Genomic DNA, 16,679 nt, shown 5'->3' with positions numbered 1-16,679 from the left:
AGTAGAAAAAACAACATTGGAATTGCATAGGAATGGGGGGGGAGGGGTTATTGTGAGCAGATGCTGTTTCATGCTAAAAATCAACCCTTGTAGACCTGACTGACAGTAGCTCTTATTAGGGGTGTGTATTGCCAAGAATCTGACAATACAATACCATTCACGATTTGCATGTCACTATACAATATGTCCCGATACTAAACAATACGACATACATCGGACAATCAATAATTACAAATTTCATCTAAACGGTACAAAATGCAATTTCATTTTTTAAAAATTGTGAGAACAAGTAAATGGTAAACAACTGTAATTCAAGGACCAATATAAAAAACAAGTGGTATATTTATCAAACTGTCAAATTAAATTTTTGAAATGAAGTTTAACTTTTTTTTTCTACAAAAGTTTCTGATTCTGTTCCTAAATTCTTTAAAAAAAAGTAAATCTATAAAAGTGCCCAGTATGTTTTATGAAAATAAATGCAACCAGCCAAAATGCATTGAGCAGTGAGTGACGTAGTTTAACATGGTCTGACGTGGTTCACTGACAAATAGTGATATGCATATGTTTTGGTTTTTTTTGTTAAAAAACATGATTAAAAAAATCAATTTCAACATTTTTTTGGATCGTTAAGATAATCACGCTGTGAAATATTGCGATATATCGTCGAATCGATTTTGTCTTCCACCCTTAGTTCTGTTAAGCTGGTTAAAAAATGAAACCAGCTTCTTAAACAGGGTGTTGATTAAATATGAACTCCCAGCTTTTTGATGCTGCATGTATGTCTGCAGTCATGACATGCCAGGTTGTAAACCTGGAAAAATAAAGGTAAGTTAGTTTTGTAATAGGAGCAAAGGGTAGTTAGTCATAATGTTGTAGCTGATTGGTCTGTCTGAGTCAATCTTCCACTGGCTGCTAATTATCTCTTTAAATCAGGATTTTACAGAATAATTTGACACTTCAAAGACCTTCTGAAACATTAATCCACTCGAATTCCATTTTACATGACATGCATTAAAGTTATTGCTCTAAAAGTCAAACTTGAAGTCAAAAGGAAATCCATACCTTTGTAAAAAAAGTTTTTTTTCTTGACCATTCCCCTATATTTCTTCTTCAGTGTCGGACCAATATTTAGTATGATGAGCCCAGAAATGTCAAATTCCATCTACATCCTACATATTTTCTCTATATTTGATTACATCTGGGTGAAAAGTAGTTTCTGTGCCTTTATTTTGAAAGGCAAATACATGCATTCATATTCTACTATCCCAGTGAGTCATGTCGATGTGTATCTGGCCTTTTCTGCATCCTGCACAGCAGCACCAGCTCTCAGGCAGAAGACGAGCCCCACACTTATCTCTGCCACGCAGCTTTTGGCTGGGCCATCTGACTGCTGGGTTATCTGCTCCAGCACACACCCTCTCACTGGGAAAGTGTCACTACGCCCCCCCACCTCCTCCTCATTCCTGCTGACTCCTTGCTGTGGCTCATAACTCGCTCGTCATCCTCACCTCACCCCCTCTGGATGCTTGTTTCTCCCTGTCATGGAAAAGGCGACAGTCACACACCAGTAAGTGTTTGGTGTCCCATCTTACGTGTTCTTTCTTGTACGTTTTAATTGTTTATTATCTTCTAAGTGAAATATACTGCATTTTTTTGGTCAAAATACAAATTTGTAATGTTATGTTTGTCATGGATTTTGATTTCAGACCAAGACGGAATCCTGAGGTTAATGTTGGAAACTCGACCGCGCAGTGTGACGTTAGCTGGAGTTCTGGCAAAGCGCTTCCACTTCCAAACCTGATCCTCACTCAGCCTGGCCTCGGAATCACCACAACAACCATCACCACCATCACACAAACAGGAGGAGACTGGAGCTCTGGACTGGGTGATGTCTGCCAAGACCAGAACACATGTAACGGCAACAACTGAGACCATTAGCAATGGCAACTCACACATAAAACACAGAAAATCATCCATCCATCCATCCATCCATCCATCCATCCATCCATCCATCCATCCATCCAACACACCTGACTAATAGAGAATCATCCAATCATCAGAGCATCCATGACCCACAGATTAAAGACTGTTGGGAAAACTGATATGGAATTAAAACACCATGTACATAAATCAATTTCACATATTTAACATATCTAAATGCATTGCACCTCAGTAATATGATCACGGATGAGAAAATGTTTACTGTTGGTGCAGGGGTGGACTGGGACAAAACTTCAACCCTGGCATTTTGTGTCCAGACCAGTCCACTACATTGTTAGCGACACCACGTAGAAACCGTTCTGTCTTAATTTGTATTATTATTCCCCCATAAAACCTTAAAAGGGGGAAACCTTAACCCCTTTTTACCTATTTTGTTTTCCTTTAATTTTGCAACTTCCTTTGTCCCATTTTTATTAATTTTTTTTCAGACTTTAACTATACCTTTTGCCAATAAATACCAATTTTTCCTTATTTTTTGTCCATTTTTTACAGTTCTTTTTGACACTTTAATTCACTTTAATTTTTGTCCTTTCTTTAATTTTTTTTGGCCACTTTTCATCCAAATAAGCTAATTTTTACCCAATAAATGCCAAAATGTACATTTTGCCTCTTTTTGTTTCACATTTTTGCCCTTTTTCACTATCGTTTGCCACATTTTGCCCATTAAAGCCAACCTTTGACATTACATACCACCTGGTTCTTCTTTATTGGCCCATTTTTTAGACACTCATGACTGCTTTTGCCCCATTTTAGTCACTTTACACTCTTTTCTTGCCACATTTTTGCAACTTTTGGACCATTTCTGTCCACCTGTTACCATGTCTGCCTCCACTTGTTCGTAAGAAAAAAAAAAAAAAAAAAAAATTGTAGCAGACCGGACTGACCCACTTTGGGTTGACGGCCCACTGGGATGATGCCTGGTATGCCAGATGGCCAGTCCACCCCTGTGTTGGTGTAGTTACTGATTTAAAAACTTTTTTTTTTTTATGACACAACCAACGTGAGAATAAAGGACCAGATGTGGCCACTGGACCATAATGAGTTGGATGTTTGACACAAATGTTGACAAATGTCTAAAACAAGGGTCACCAACATGGTGCCCGCGGGCCCCAGGTAGTCCACGATGACCATGTGAGGGGCCCTCAGTCAAGAGCTCTAGTCTCCTATGAGCTCCATCTAAAATCTGATTTACTTTCCAGGATTCAAACTAACAAAGATAAATAGTTAAACACTGCCGATAAAGTTTTAGTATTAAATTAACCATATTTAAATGTTAATTTTCACTGAAACATTGTGACAAATGTTTTCAAGTATTGCAGATCTGGTGTATGGTCAGTGGTATGTTATATGTAACATACAGTATATATATATATATATATGACATGTTTTTAAAAAAATGCAAGGTGGATTTTCTTTAAAATGATGTGAAAATGAAACAATTGCTTAAATAAGGAGAAATGAAGTGTTTCATGTTGAAACCTCAACATTTGCTACTTTTTTGAAGTTACTGCTAGCTTAACTTCCTTATTATCGGACCCGCTAATTAAAGTGAAACTATGAAAACGTAGTTTTTAAGAAGTGTTTTTCTAACTGGTAACACTTCAGACTACACAGTACCTACAGTATGAAGTTTAGTGACCCCTGGTCTAAAATGGAGCGTAGACTCTAAACTTGGATGCATGCTTTGGATTTTAGGAGAAAGTGCACAATCTGATTAAAAGAAGCAATGCCAACCATCGCCTCCCATTCAAACAGATATTAAAAAGTCATTAAAAACAAGTGACAAGATGAGATTCAGCCATATTCATCACAACATTCTGAATATTGAATAGCTCAAGTCTCAAAGTCTCATCTTAATCTTTAGGTTTCACAGAAAGAAACTAACTTCACCCTGAAATGTATATTTTTGTGCTAAATCAAAGCACAGGGAGTGTAATTTATCTTATAGAGTCTGTATTGACACCTTCAGTGGACTGAGAGCAACTTTTCATTGCACTGCACAGTTTTCCATGCTGATGTAGTGGTTTAGAAAGAATTAAGAGGCCTTTTACGAGCCAGAAATGTGTTTTTTTTTTTTCTTTCTCCTTTTTGCATGAATCATCATTCATCAGGCTTGAATACATCAATTTAAAAAATGGCTTTTTGGTGTATATAGGCTACTCCTGAGCTGGCTGTGTTGTCTACTTAAGCATTTTTGGGGTGACCGTGGTAGAGACCAAAGGGTCGGCTGTTCAAATCCCACTCTATCCAAGTCATTGTCATTGTGTCCTTGGGCAAGCCACCCTAGAACCCAACAAGATCTACATGAACAAGCATTTAGTGACACAATCCTTTGATGAAGATTATTACTCTAAATCCATCTATATCTTACATTTCAATTCACTTTTCAACACATTTTACTTTGAATTGTTTTCTTACTGAGTTTTCTTTGTGTTATAACCCCAAAATGTCCAATATTTGTTTACTTTTAAATCCAACAACAATGTATTTGTGCTTGCAGGTATTCTTGGGGCAGTGATGCCGTGTTTTTTAGACCTGAGTTTAGCTCACCAGAACGGAGAATGTGTGTGCACGCCCCTGCTGCCAGGATCCACTCTGGCAACACGAGTTGGGATGAGGGAGCGCTACAAGATACGGGTGAAAATGTGTGGTGATCAATAATTGATCATAATTTGTACTCTTTCTCTTTGCTTCCAGATGATTAATTATCCCCCTAATGCTTTAGCCGATAGCGACTTCTTGTCACATGATCAATACATTAAAAACAGGGAAAGAAAGTCAGGGGACTACATTACATTTAATGAGTAATTAACAAATATGATGCAAAGTTTGGCTTTGAGTTTTTCAAAATAAGAGGTCTGGATAGAGGTTATACACCTTTTACTGACAATCTTCTTCACCTGCTCTTTATTAATATGTCATTTAAAACTCTACAACATTTTGCTTAGAAAAAAACAACTATAGCATAATGATGGAGTGAATGAGTGATAGCACACATTTTAAGGAATCTCATTTTGTAAATTAGTGATTTTTTTTCTAGAATTAGTTTTTGATCATGCTTGAGCTCAGATATATATATATATATATATTTTAGTTGAACTAGATTTATATTTCAGAAAGTGAAAGTATAGAAATACAGTTGTTTAACATTGTGTGTTGTTTTACTTAATTAAAAAAAAAAAAAGAATAACAATTAAAACAATTCACGAATCTATTTACATTTTTTAGAAATTTCAGGTGACCCCATTTAAAACTCCAGGCGACCCCACATAGGGTTCCCATCCCAAGGTTGTAAAACACTGATTTTGTGGCTTCTGAATACACTATATTTGTTAATTTTTCACACTCTCTCTCTCTCTAAATTACATTTACAAAGTAAATGATTGTTAAAGCAATAAAAAAGGGTTCAGAGTTTAAAGCAGTTATTTATCAGCCAGCTTAAAATGAGCAAAAACACTGACAACATTGTCTCTGATTCTTTCTATTAGGGTGTCCCGATCCGATATTGATACCGGATATCGGTCCGATATCAGCCAGAAAACAAATATTGGATTTTATTGGACTGCATCTAAAATCTCCGATATAATATATATTGTTTTTTTTGGATTTATTTTTTCCAATATCTTCTATTTTATTTTATTTTTACATCTTTTTTCAAATATAGAATATTCTTATTCTAAAAGATTAATTATATGTAATCCATTGGTTTATGGTAAATGGGTCTGTTTTAAAAAAAATAAATAATCAAGCCTTTTATAACATTCCACACTACAAAATAAGTAATATAAGTATGTATGATTCGTGCTGTTATCGTATCGGATCGACATTGGTATCGGCCAATATGCAAGGCTGCAATATCAATATTGTATCGGAAGTGAAAAAGTTGTAACGGTACATTCCCTACTTTCTATTATGGAATTCCTGGAAGCACATGTAACTTTATTTGCTTTTGCAACTCAGTGTTCAGTGTGTGTGTGTGTGTGTGTGTGTGTGCGTGTGTGTCTGTGTGTGTGTGTGTGTGTTTCATTCACAGGGACACGTGTGTGAGGACTGGACCGCAGTGTGTTGCTGTTACCCCTTGGCTCTTTGTCAGATGATGAGAGAGATGAAGAGGAGGATGAAGACTCAGACGTATCATGTGTCCACTGCACTGGAAAGCTCCTGAACAAAGTGTGTAGACATTTAGCATTCAGCCAGTTTATCACTATGTATGAAAAGCATCAAGAAATCAATGGGTTCGCATTTAAAGTGGCTTTTCAAAGGCAGTGGGATCGTAAAGTACAATGAGGTACATTGAGGAAGATTACAAGAGCGAGTAAAAGTGCAACGTACAACAGACGAAGGATTTTAAACCCAATTCTAAATGAGAAACACGAGAACTTTAGCTTATATCTGTTAGTGCCTCGCTTGATATTTCATATTGTGATTCATGAGTTATCAAACACCTTGGAGACACTACTGTAGATTTGATCAGGTGCATAACTTTATGTACGAGTGTTGGCAGTTACTGAGTAGCTGTGCCCAGTTTGGATGGATTAATAATTGAACAGTAAACCGCAGTTGCAGTTATTAGATGATGATTACATTTACTGTATATCCCAGAAATGGGCACATTTGATCACATTGGCAGCATTTAGAATAATCACCAATGTGAAGATTAATACATTGAAGAACAAAGACTGAAGTCTGTTTATTTTGTACATTTTGAACTCATTTTGAGATCTTGTTGTTTTGTGTTTTTACATTTATTTTTGTGATTCTTTTCTTGTCATCTTGTGTGTGGTTTATGCAGTAATTTAGCATAATTCCATCGTTGTTTTGTATAATTTTCTGTTATTTTGTGCATTTTTACCGTCATTTTGTTTAATTTTCTGTGTGTTTGTTGTTGTTTTGTATGATTTTCTGACATTTTGTGAATTTTTGTTGTCATTTAGTGTGTTTTGTGAGTAATTTTGTAGCTTTTTACTGTCATATTATGTTTCTGAAGTCTTTCTTTTACATTTTGTTGCTGTTTTGTTCATTTTACAATCATTTTGTGCATTTTTCTTGTCATACGGTCTGTTTTTGGATTCATTTTGCGTATTTCTGTTGTCATCTTGTGTATCTTTGGTGTCGTTTTTCCGTCATTCTGTACATTTGTTGGAATATGGTGGGTTTTTTTTTTTTTGCATGTGGCACTTACTGTTTGTGCAGCTATAAAAAGGGAGCTGAGCCATCTGTCTGCCAGTTGTGACAAAGCCTCTTCATTTGTTTAACCCAATTATCACACAAGATGCTGCATCAATAGCAGCACAATAATCAATGTGAGAGCACACAATACTCTTTGTGATTTGAAAAATATTTATGAATCTGACAATTTCCCTTTAAACCAGCTTTTTTTCCTCCCATCTTGCACATTTCCATCAAGGCCTGGCCTTATAATTTGGTTTCTTTGCTTTCTAAGCCTCAGTGTCTTCTGTGAAAGGTATCAAATAAGTCAATATTGCCTGTCCCGATTACCAGCTGATCATGTCACAAAGCAGCTTCAATTTCGGTCAGCAGGTCGAGTGGACTGTAGTGATGATAAATCTCATTTCCATATTTATGTTATGCTTTTCCCACTGTTTTCCTGAATCAACCTCAGGCACTAGACTTATTTCTAATCCTGCGCTGATTGCTGCGTTACCTCAGACCTGTAAAATGCCAACCAGAAGAAACGAATATGAAAATGTTATTTCTACACAAAGCAGATGGGTCCACAAAGGGCAAAAATGTAATTTACGTCTTACAGATGCGGTGGCCCACCTGGCAGCCGCCACCAGCGGAAAGGGAAACACTAGAAATTGGTTTGTTTTCAAAAAAAAAAAGGGAGAGGGATGAGAATAATAAAGTGTGAACGTGCATGTACGCAGACTCTGTGAGGTTTTCTGTGGAATGTAAATAAATGTTTTAAAGTCACAGCTTGTCTGAAGGGCACTTCCTCTCCTATTGATTGCTTTAGCATGTTCCTAATGACTGTCTACAGGACTGACAAATATTGACCCTTTATTCATGGAGGTTTGGTTTGGGAGTCATGTTACACATTAATCAAACTCATTCTAGTTCAGGGGCCAAATACGGAACTCAAATGGGCCACAGATTTTATAAGTGCCCTATAGTTTGCACTTTTACATGTACATAAATGACAAAATATGTCATAAACTGACCATATCCAAGCATTAAGGAATAAATGTCAGTCCCAACAGGTAATATTATGTCATAATTTAAGGAAAATTGAAGGACTTTTTAAGAATTTTTAGCTTTTTCAACTGTTTAACATCAAAAATAACTGCAATCATACAATATAAGCACCAGGAAAACTGTGAGCACCTGCAAATACTGTCGAGTTTCCTTTACACAATGGTTCATGTTTTCAGAGTTTGACACGTGTGTTACAGGACAAGTCACGTGTGTTACAGGACAAGTCACGTGTGTTACAAGGACAAGTCATTTCCAGCTGCTGTATTCAAATTTAAACATTATTGTGCCCTAGTCCGCACTTCTACGTGTTACAAAATAGCTTAGATTTTTTCAACAAGTTTCTATTTAATTAGGGGAATATTATGTCACACTTTGAGGAAAACTGAAGGATTTTTGAAGAATTTTGAGTTTTTTCAACTGTTTACATTAAAAATTACGTATTGTGTGATATAAGAACTGGGAAAACTGTGAGCCTCTGCAAATATTGTTGAGTTTCATTTACACAATGATTCATGTTTTCTTTGTCATTTTTACTTTCTCCTGTGGGCCGAACTGGATGCTCCAAAGGGCCGGATTTGGCGCCTGGGCCATGAGTTTGACACGTATGTTACACAAATGAGCAAAGGACAAGTCATTTCCAGCTGCTGTAGCATACACAATGCACAATATCCATCCATCCATCCATCCATCCATTTATCCATCCATCCATTTATCCACCCATTCATCCATTCATCCATCATCCATCCATCCATCCATTTATCCACCCATCCATCCATTCATTCATCCATCCACCTATCCATCCATCCATCCATCCATCCATTTATCCACCAATCCATTCATCCATCATCCATCCATCCATCCATCCATCCATCCATCCATCCATCCATCCATCCATCCATTTATCCATCATCCATCATCCATCCATCCATCCATCCATCCATCCATCCATCCATCCATCCATCCATCCATCCATCCATCCACCTATCCACCTATCCATCCTTCTATCTATCCATCCATCCAGCCACCTATCCACCTATCCATCCATCCATCCATCCATCCATCCATCCATCCATCCATCCATCCACCTATCCATCCATCCATCCATCCATCCATCCATCCATCCATCCATCCATCCATCCTTCTATCTATCCATCCATCCAGCCACCTATCCATCCACCCACCCACCCACCCACCCATCCATCCATCCATCCATCCATTCATCCATCCACCCATCCATCCATCCATCCATCCATCCATCCATCCATCCATCCATCCATCCATCCATCCATCCATCCATCCACTGAGAACAGGTCAAGGTCATGATCACATCCACAACCTTTCTAAAGTTGTAATACAAATGCAAAATTAACCAGGACATTGAGTTGAGTAATGGTTCCTTTTTCTAATGACCAAATTAGACTCGTTTGTTTCCAACGAGAATGGCTTTGGCTGCTCTGATAATTACGCCTTCTGGAGGTTGTGAGTACAAACGATCTGCCTCTGACAAGCTTCCATTAAAGCACTGAGGTAACATCTTTCTTTCTTTGGACAATGACTCTGCTGCACTGCTGAAGTGAAGCTGTTTATAAGGGCTGGTAAAGCTGCAATCTATTTACTTTGCAGAGCAAATAGACATTAGAAAATCATTTATCCATCTTTAATCTGACTTTGGAAGCACTCTTGCGTGCACTAATTAGCTGCTCTGAGCATCCAAACTTTTAACTTAAATGATGGGTGTCCAAACTTAATACAGAAGGGCCTCAACTGTGCAGTTTATTTTCTATTTTTCTTATTTTAATTCTTTCTGTTCCAAAACACCTTTTTTTGCAGAGCTGCATGATGACATCACATGTAGGTGTGTTGCTGCAGGGAGACAGTGAAGAGTATGCAACTGTATGACATTACTTATGAAAACTTATTTTCCCCCCGGGTTTTCTATAAACTATAACCTTTCAAAAAAGCAAACCGTGAGCCCCACAAATATTTTTGACAAGCTTTTACTGGACTGAAAAATCATTTTGTGGAGACAAATTTAGAAGATAAGCCAAAATATGGAAACAACAGGAAGGAATGCAAAAAATGACATGAAACTTCTTTCCTATAGTTATAAACAAAGAGTTATAGAAAAAAGGATCCACTTAATAAAGATGGCAGTTTTCTTATGTAAATGATTATTTAAATAATTAGTATATAACAATTATTTCTCAAAGAGGAATTAAATAATGAATGATTGCTAGCTTTTTTGGTAACTCCAAAGGCTAAATAACAGCATTGATATTGATAGTGAAAGTGCATTTTAATGAATACATATTTACTATTATTTATCTATTTAATATTATTCTTCTTCTTCTTTTGTTTTGTTTTCCATGTCTATAATATTGTAAAACTGTACAACTTGCCTGCTTAATTACTATCCTGTCCTGTCATGTTCTTTGTCTTTTCAATTAAAAAATAGGATAAAATATTCCTCAAACAACAGTAACAAAAAAAAATAAAAATAAAAATAATGCTTGCTTCCTTTTTATTTTATTTAATATTTACTTTATCGGTTATTTATTTATTTATTTATTTATTTATTTATTTATTTATTTATTTATCTATTTATTTATTATAACCACGTTTCAAATCTAAAATAATAACTTTTACATTTAAACGGGAACCATATATGTATTCAACCAGGCCTGACGTCATCTTTTCTAAATATAAATGCTTATCTGTACCGCTAGGAGGCAGCGTTGCCTCAAATCTGTGCTCGATTTGTTTTCCTGTTGTTGCTCACAGCGTGAAGTCAGTTGTAAGCTAAAAGCCGCGGCGCCGTCCACAGCAGGTTGGTGTGTTAGAGTGAAACACTTCCTCATTCTGGAGCCAGAAAGCAACTGTACAGTTTGTCCTGCTGTTTCTGCATGAATGTGACGTCCAGGCTTAGAACACAAACACCTCCCTCCTGCATGTGAGGTGTGTGTGTGTGTGTGTGTGTGTGCTCAGATGCTAACGTGTGTGATACAAACTTAGTTAAGAGTTGTGAAGAACAGTGAAATAATCGCCTGTACACATGGGGCAAACTGAGGAAAACGATTATACATGAACAACAATTAAGGGTGTAACGATTAATCCGTTAGATTGATGAATCGATTTATATTCCTACTATCCAACTACATTGATCTGTGCTCAGCAAGTTGGCCTTTCGGATGACACACATCGGTCTAAAATGCCAGCGAATGTGAAATTAAGCAATCCACCTTTTTGCCATTTGCCATTAAATGTTGTTTACTTGTTTTGTTTATGTTCATAATAAATGTATAGACCTGCATGTCACCTGCATTGTCCAGTAACCAGGGATTTATTTCCCAGTCACACTGGCTAAAAAGTTACTGTATTGATGTTTGTCACTGAATTGTTTTGGATCGAATCAATCTAAAATTAATTAATATCATCCATGAATTGAATCGGCAACAATGAATCGCAATTCGAAATGAATCTTTGTAAAAACGAATCGTTAAACCCCTAATAACAATAAATTAGAAATTTGAAGCATTTCTTTTTTTTAGCTGAGATAATACAGAATAGAAACATAAAATAAAAAAAAAAAAAATGAATTTCCAGATTTCAGAGGTGGGAAGAGAGAAGTCACAATAAGAAAAATATAGGTTTCAGTTTTTTGGCTTTTTGTTTTTAACCTGCCGAAAGGGTGTCTGTGACCCGATTTAGGGTCCTAACCCAGATGTTGAGAACTTCTGTTGTAAAATATACAATAAGTATGGCCTCACATGTAAACGGTTGCATTTACTGGTTCAATAAATGGGAAGAGATTAAAATTCTGATGTAGCTTGTTCTGATTTACAGTCCGCATAAACAGGACTGAATCATAGCATAACCAAACCGCTACAGCGGACATGGGCTCGTCTATGAACGGTCGCATTTACAGACCTTGGAGTAGCTGTTAGCTTACCAATAAACTGGAAGAGATTCGTCACCTTCATAATAAGTGTTGACTAGTCCACTGGGAGTGAGGCCCAAGGCCAACACAGGCTGACTTGATAATAATGTATCATGTTTTTCTGCAGTCAGTGCCTTCTCCTCTCCCTTCTCTCTCTGCTCTGTTTCAGGTGTCGTGAAGCTGATGATGGCAGTTCCTGATCTGTGGTTCACGGCTAATGTTCTATCTCTCTATCCTGTTCTGTTGGTCCTTCTGTCCACTAACCCCAACCAGTCGACGCAGATGGCTGCCACCTCTGAACCTGGTTCTGCTGGAGATTCATTCCTGTTGAAAGGAAGTTGTTTCTTCCCACTGTCGCTAAATGCTTGTTCATGTGGATCTTGTTGGGTTTTTTCTTTCTTATTATGAATTTTATATTTTGATAAGCGCATTGAGATGACTTTGTTGTAAATTGCGCTATACAAATAAAGTTGAATTGAATAATCTCTAAGGTTTTAAAGCTCAGTTTTGTTCCGCTGACAAAAAAATAAAGACAAATCCAAATCATTTCTTCACTTAGCTCTGTATTTACCTCTTCTGTCTCTGACGCTGTCGCCAAACAAAGCCACTGCTTCAAAAGCTTTTTTCACATTTGTGGGGATTCATTTCTGTAATAATGACATCACATTGGCTGGAAAGTACAACATGTTAGTATTTTAGAAACTGTTGACACAGATTTAAAGTGCACCTAAACACACATTTCTAAATATGGATTTATGAAAATGATCTTATAATCCCTTTGTGTTAAATAGTCTGTCCCGCTGTCCATTTCCTATTCTACTCTGTATTTTTAAAACCTGTGAATCAGGTCCAGTGGCCATTGTTGTTGAGTGCATTAACAGACTGCAATTAAATCATCGGAAAATGTAATCTATTTTTAATTTTCACAGAATAGGAAAAAAAAGTGCATCCTATATCACTTTAATATATCTGGGCGGTTAATCAACCCTAATCAAACTGATGCTTAAGTGATTTTCTTTTCATAGGAACTCACAAGCCATTTACGACATAAAGGCTGCGTTAAGTAGATTATTATCTGAAGTACTTAATTTCCATCTTCCTGTTTCTATCTACAGCATCTCTTTGTATCTCTACGTCCTCCCTCATTTCAATAACCTTGTCCTGTCTATTCTTTTGTTTCTGTTCTGCTGTGTGTTTGGAAGGAAAAAGAGACGGAAGAGACGAGGAGGAGATGAAAAGACAAGTTTGGAGACCAAGCTGGAGCTGCACCCCCTCTGGTATTACTTCTATCCAGGACAACAAGCCCCACCTGGGGTTTACGTAACACACAAACACACACACGCTTCCTCGCATCACACACACACACACACACACACACACATACACCATCTTACTTACTTATCGTAATTTTTTTCACAATTTCTTCCGTATGATTCTTTTTTTTCTGCCCATTTTGTCTTTCTCTTTGCATAATGTGCATAGAGGAGAGTGGCAGTCAGCTGCTGTTTAGCCTGGAGACACGTTCCTTTGTGGTCGGTACAGCCGTCTGTAGCTTTGGTAGAGAGCAGAGGAGTCTTGTTTTGGAATGTGTGTGTGTGATGATGAATGCTTAGTTTTTTGGCTCTGCAGACGAAGGAGGCTGTGGGGCTTTTTATTCCTAAAAAAAAAAAAAAAAAAAGGCACAGGATTTTGTTGTAGGAGATCATTTGACTTGAAAAACCGCTGTCATACATGGGATTGTAACACAAGAGAGTTTTCCCGCTTTTGTTCCAAGGCTGTCGATAGGACATAGGCAACTGGCGGCCCGTGGGCCACATGCGGCCCTTGACCTAATTTTATTTGGCCCCCAAAACAAAATTGTAATTCATGAAGTTGGAAGTTACACGAAGCCCAACATAATACGCGAAATGCACAAAATGTCAACGAAACAGAAAAACATTAAAAACGATGCGGAGAAATGATTCATAAAACACACAACCACTTAAACACACACAGACTACAACAACAGCAACATACAGTATACAAAAGGACTTCAAAGACACACAAAATGCCAACAGAATTACACAAAATGACCAAAAAGTACGCAAAATTAATCATAAACAGAAAAATGCAACGAAAAATGTTTTATATCAACAAGAAAATAGACAAAATGAATTCAGAAACACACAAAATGACACAACCACTTCTTAAACACAGAAATTTACAACAAAAACAGCAACACATGCAAAAGGACTTCAAATGCCAATGAAATTACACAAAATGACAGAAAAATACAAAAAACTACAAAAAAATACAGAAAATGACAACAATAACAAAAAACATTACAAAAACACATAATGACAATGAATATTTGACATAACGGCAAGAAAATAGACAAAATTAATTCAAAAACACACAAAATGTCTCAAAACACAAAGGATCACACCAAAGAATAGGAACAAAGAATAACATCCTTTTTTTTGTTTTCTGTATTAATGCTCAGATTGGTTATTCTTAATCTAAATGCTAACATAAATGTTGATAATGTGGCCCTCGGGATCAGACGATCACGTTTTTGTGGCCCCCGCGGTGATGGATGATGTTATCCACCTCTACTGTTGATGTTTTTTTTTTTTTTTTTTTCCCTGCAGCAGTAAATAAAATACACAACTGAAGGATGTTTTTTCACGAATATCATCTTTTTCTTGTCTTTCTTTAGGACACGTGTCAAACTCCTGGCCCGGGGACCAAATTCAGCCCTTCAGAGCATCCAATTCAGCCTGCAGGAGAAAGTAAAGGTGACAGAGAAAACATAAATCATTGTGTAAATGAAACTCAATATTTGCAGAGGTTAGCATGTTTTCCCAGTGCTTATATTACACGATTGCAGTCATTATAAGGTTAAACAGTTAAAAAAAAAAAGTCTATTCTGACAAAATCCTTCAATTCTTCTCAAATTTTGACATATTTCCCTTATTAATTAAAAATTGGTCACAAAATCTAGGGAATTTAAAGTTAAAATCCTGTTAGGACTGATATCTATCACTTACACCGGGCCCCATTTAAAAAAAAAGGGCTCAGAGCGTCTCATCATATTCATTCTAGAGTATTCATACCAAACTGCATTCCGATCTAACAAGAACTAACTGAGGAGGTAATGGGCCCGTACGGGGTAATGGGCCCCATTTATACAGTATATTGGTATGTGCCAATGATTCTGAACCGCCAACCGCCGTAATATTTGACTCGCAAATAAATGAGAAATTGACTTTCATTTTTGTTTTTCTTTTGGGGCCCCAAATCAAAAATCAGGCTCCGAGGGTCATTGCGTACACACCTTTAACTCATTCACTGCCAGCTATTTTCAGAGCAACCAACCCCATATTGCCAGGCGTTTTAGATGATTTTCACTGATTTTTCCCAAGACCCACAGAATATTTTGTACTATGACAATCTGACACCAGATTCTGAAAGATTAGACTCTCTACTTTATTTATCTTTCATCCTTTATATTTATCATTATTATTATTGTTGCTGGGTTGTTTCTTTGTTTTTTTTTTTACTGGCTTGTTTCTTTGTTCTTTGTTTTCTTTGTTTTTTTGTTTCGCGCACCGACTACCAAGACAAATTCCTTGTACTGTCCTAAAAACTGTACTTGGCCATTAAAACATTTCTGATTCTGATTCATCAGAAAAAATAATTTTGTGTCCAGCTTGTTTCGTTTTTCTGTAATCAGCAGTTGAATGGAGGTAAGTTTCACACAAATTGCCAGTTTGTGACAAAAAGCTGAGAAAAAACGTCTTTTTCTGAACAAATCTATTAGTGACTTTGAAGCAATTTTTTTTTTGCTTTAGGGACACCTCAGCATTAGTTTCCTTCTATAAAACTACAAAAACAACACTGAGACCAGGCTTTTGATGACAACATTATTATTATTTTCCTATCTTAGTCAGAGTTGTATGGATTTCTTACTGTATTTTGGCTGTCTTCCAAGTCTCTCCCCCCGTCATGTTCCCCACACGCAACTTCCTCCTCCTCTCAGACATGCCGAGTGTCACCGCTTGCCCCGTTTTTTGATCGTTTTCTCTCACCATCAGTAGTCCACTTAGTTCCACACATGCTCTGGTCGAGTGTCAGCTGCTGAGAAATTCAGCATCAACTCTCGCGGCACCATTTTCTGTCTCGTAAACTCTTTCCCTCGCCCTCCGAGCTCTGCCCATCACGGGTGATCTCTCATCCAAAGGTGCGCTGCTGCCACCGACATGTCACCAGTTGGTCACTACATCATGGTGCAAGTTAGATATTCACGGGAGACTTTCGTCATACTGTCTCCTAGCAACTCCAGCCGAAAAACATAATTCAGGTCACTCCACATTACTAAACCAAATAACGTTCATATACGTGAATGGCACTTAATGAGTTAAAAGAACAACTTAAGTGAATCTAGTGAGGGAAGGATGGAGCGAGAGATCGACAGGCGGATTGGTGCGGCGTCTGCAGTGATGCAGAGTCTGCACCAGTCCGTCATTGTGAAAAGGGAGCT

At 37.1% G+C, this 16,679-nt stretch overlaps 1 protein-coding gene and 1 long non-coding RNA gene across 2 annotated transcripts; both read left to right on the top strand.

Annotated features, from left to right (window-relative positions):
* The first annotated feature begins 1,394 nt into the window (after positions 1-1,394).
* Positions 1,395-6,621, top strand: plac8l1 (PLAC8 like 1). Its single transcript, XM_028466545.1, has 4 exons — positions 1,395-1,567; positions 1,707-1,912; positions 4,502-4,638; positions 6,035-6,621. Exons 1-4 carry the CDS (start codon positions 1,542-1,544, stop codon positions 6,164-6,166), a joined length of 501 nt encoding a protein of 166 aa, XP_028322346.1. The 5' UTR covers positions 1,395-1,541; the 3' UTR covers positions 6,167-6,621.
* Positions 6,622-10,994: 4,373 nt separating this feature from the next.
* Positions 10,995-14,892, top strand: LOC114476215 (uncharacterized). Its single transcript, XR_003675546.1, has 3 exons — positions 10,995-11,047; positions 13,360-13,434; positions 14,856-14,892. It is a non-coding gene; the product is annotated as an uncharacterized LOC114476215 (long non-coding RNA).
* Positions 14,893-16,679: the final 1,787 nt, after the last annotated feature.

Source organism: Gouania willdenowi, chromosome 14 (genome assembly GCF_900634775.1).
Source record: "Gouania willdenowi chromosome 14, fGouWil2.1, whole genome shotgun sequence".
Lineage (NCBI taxonomy): Eukaryota > Metazoa > Chordata > Actinopteri > Blenniiformes > Gobiesocidae > Gouania > Gouania willdenowi.
The sequence above is the reverse complement of the archived record's forward strand: the minus strand, read 5'-3'. Positions and strand labels throughout refer to the sequence as shown.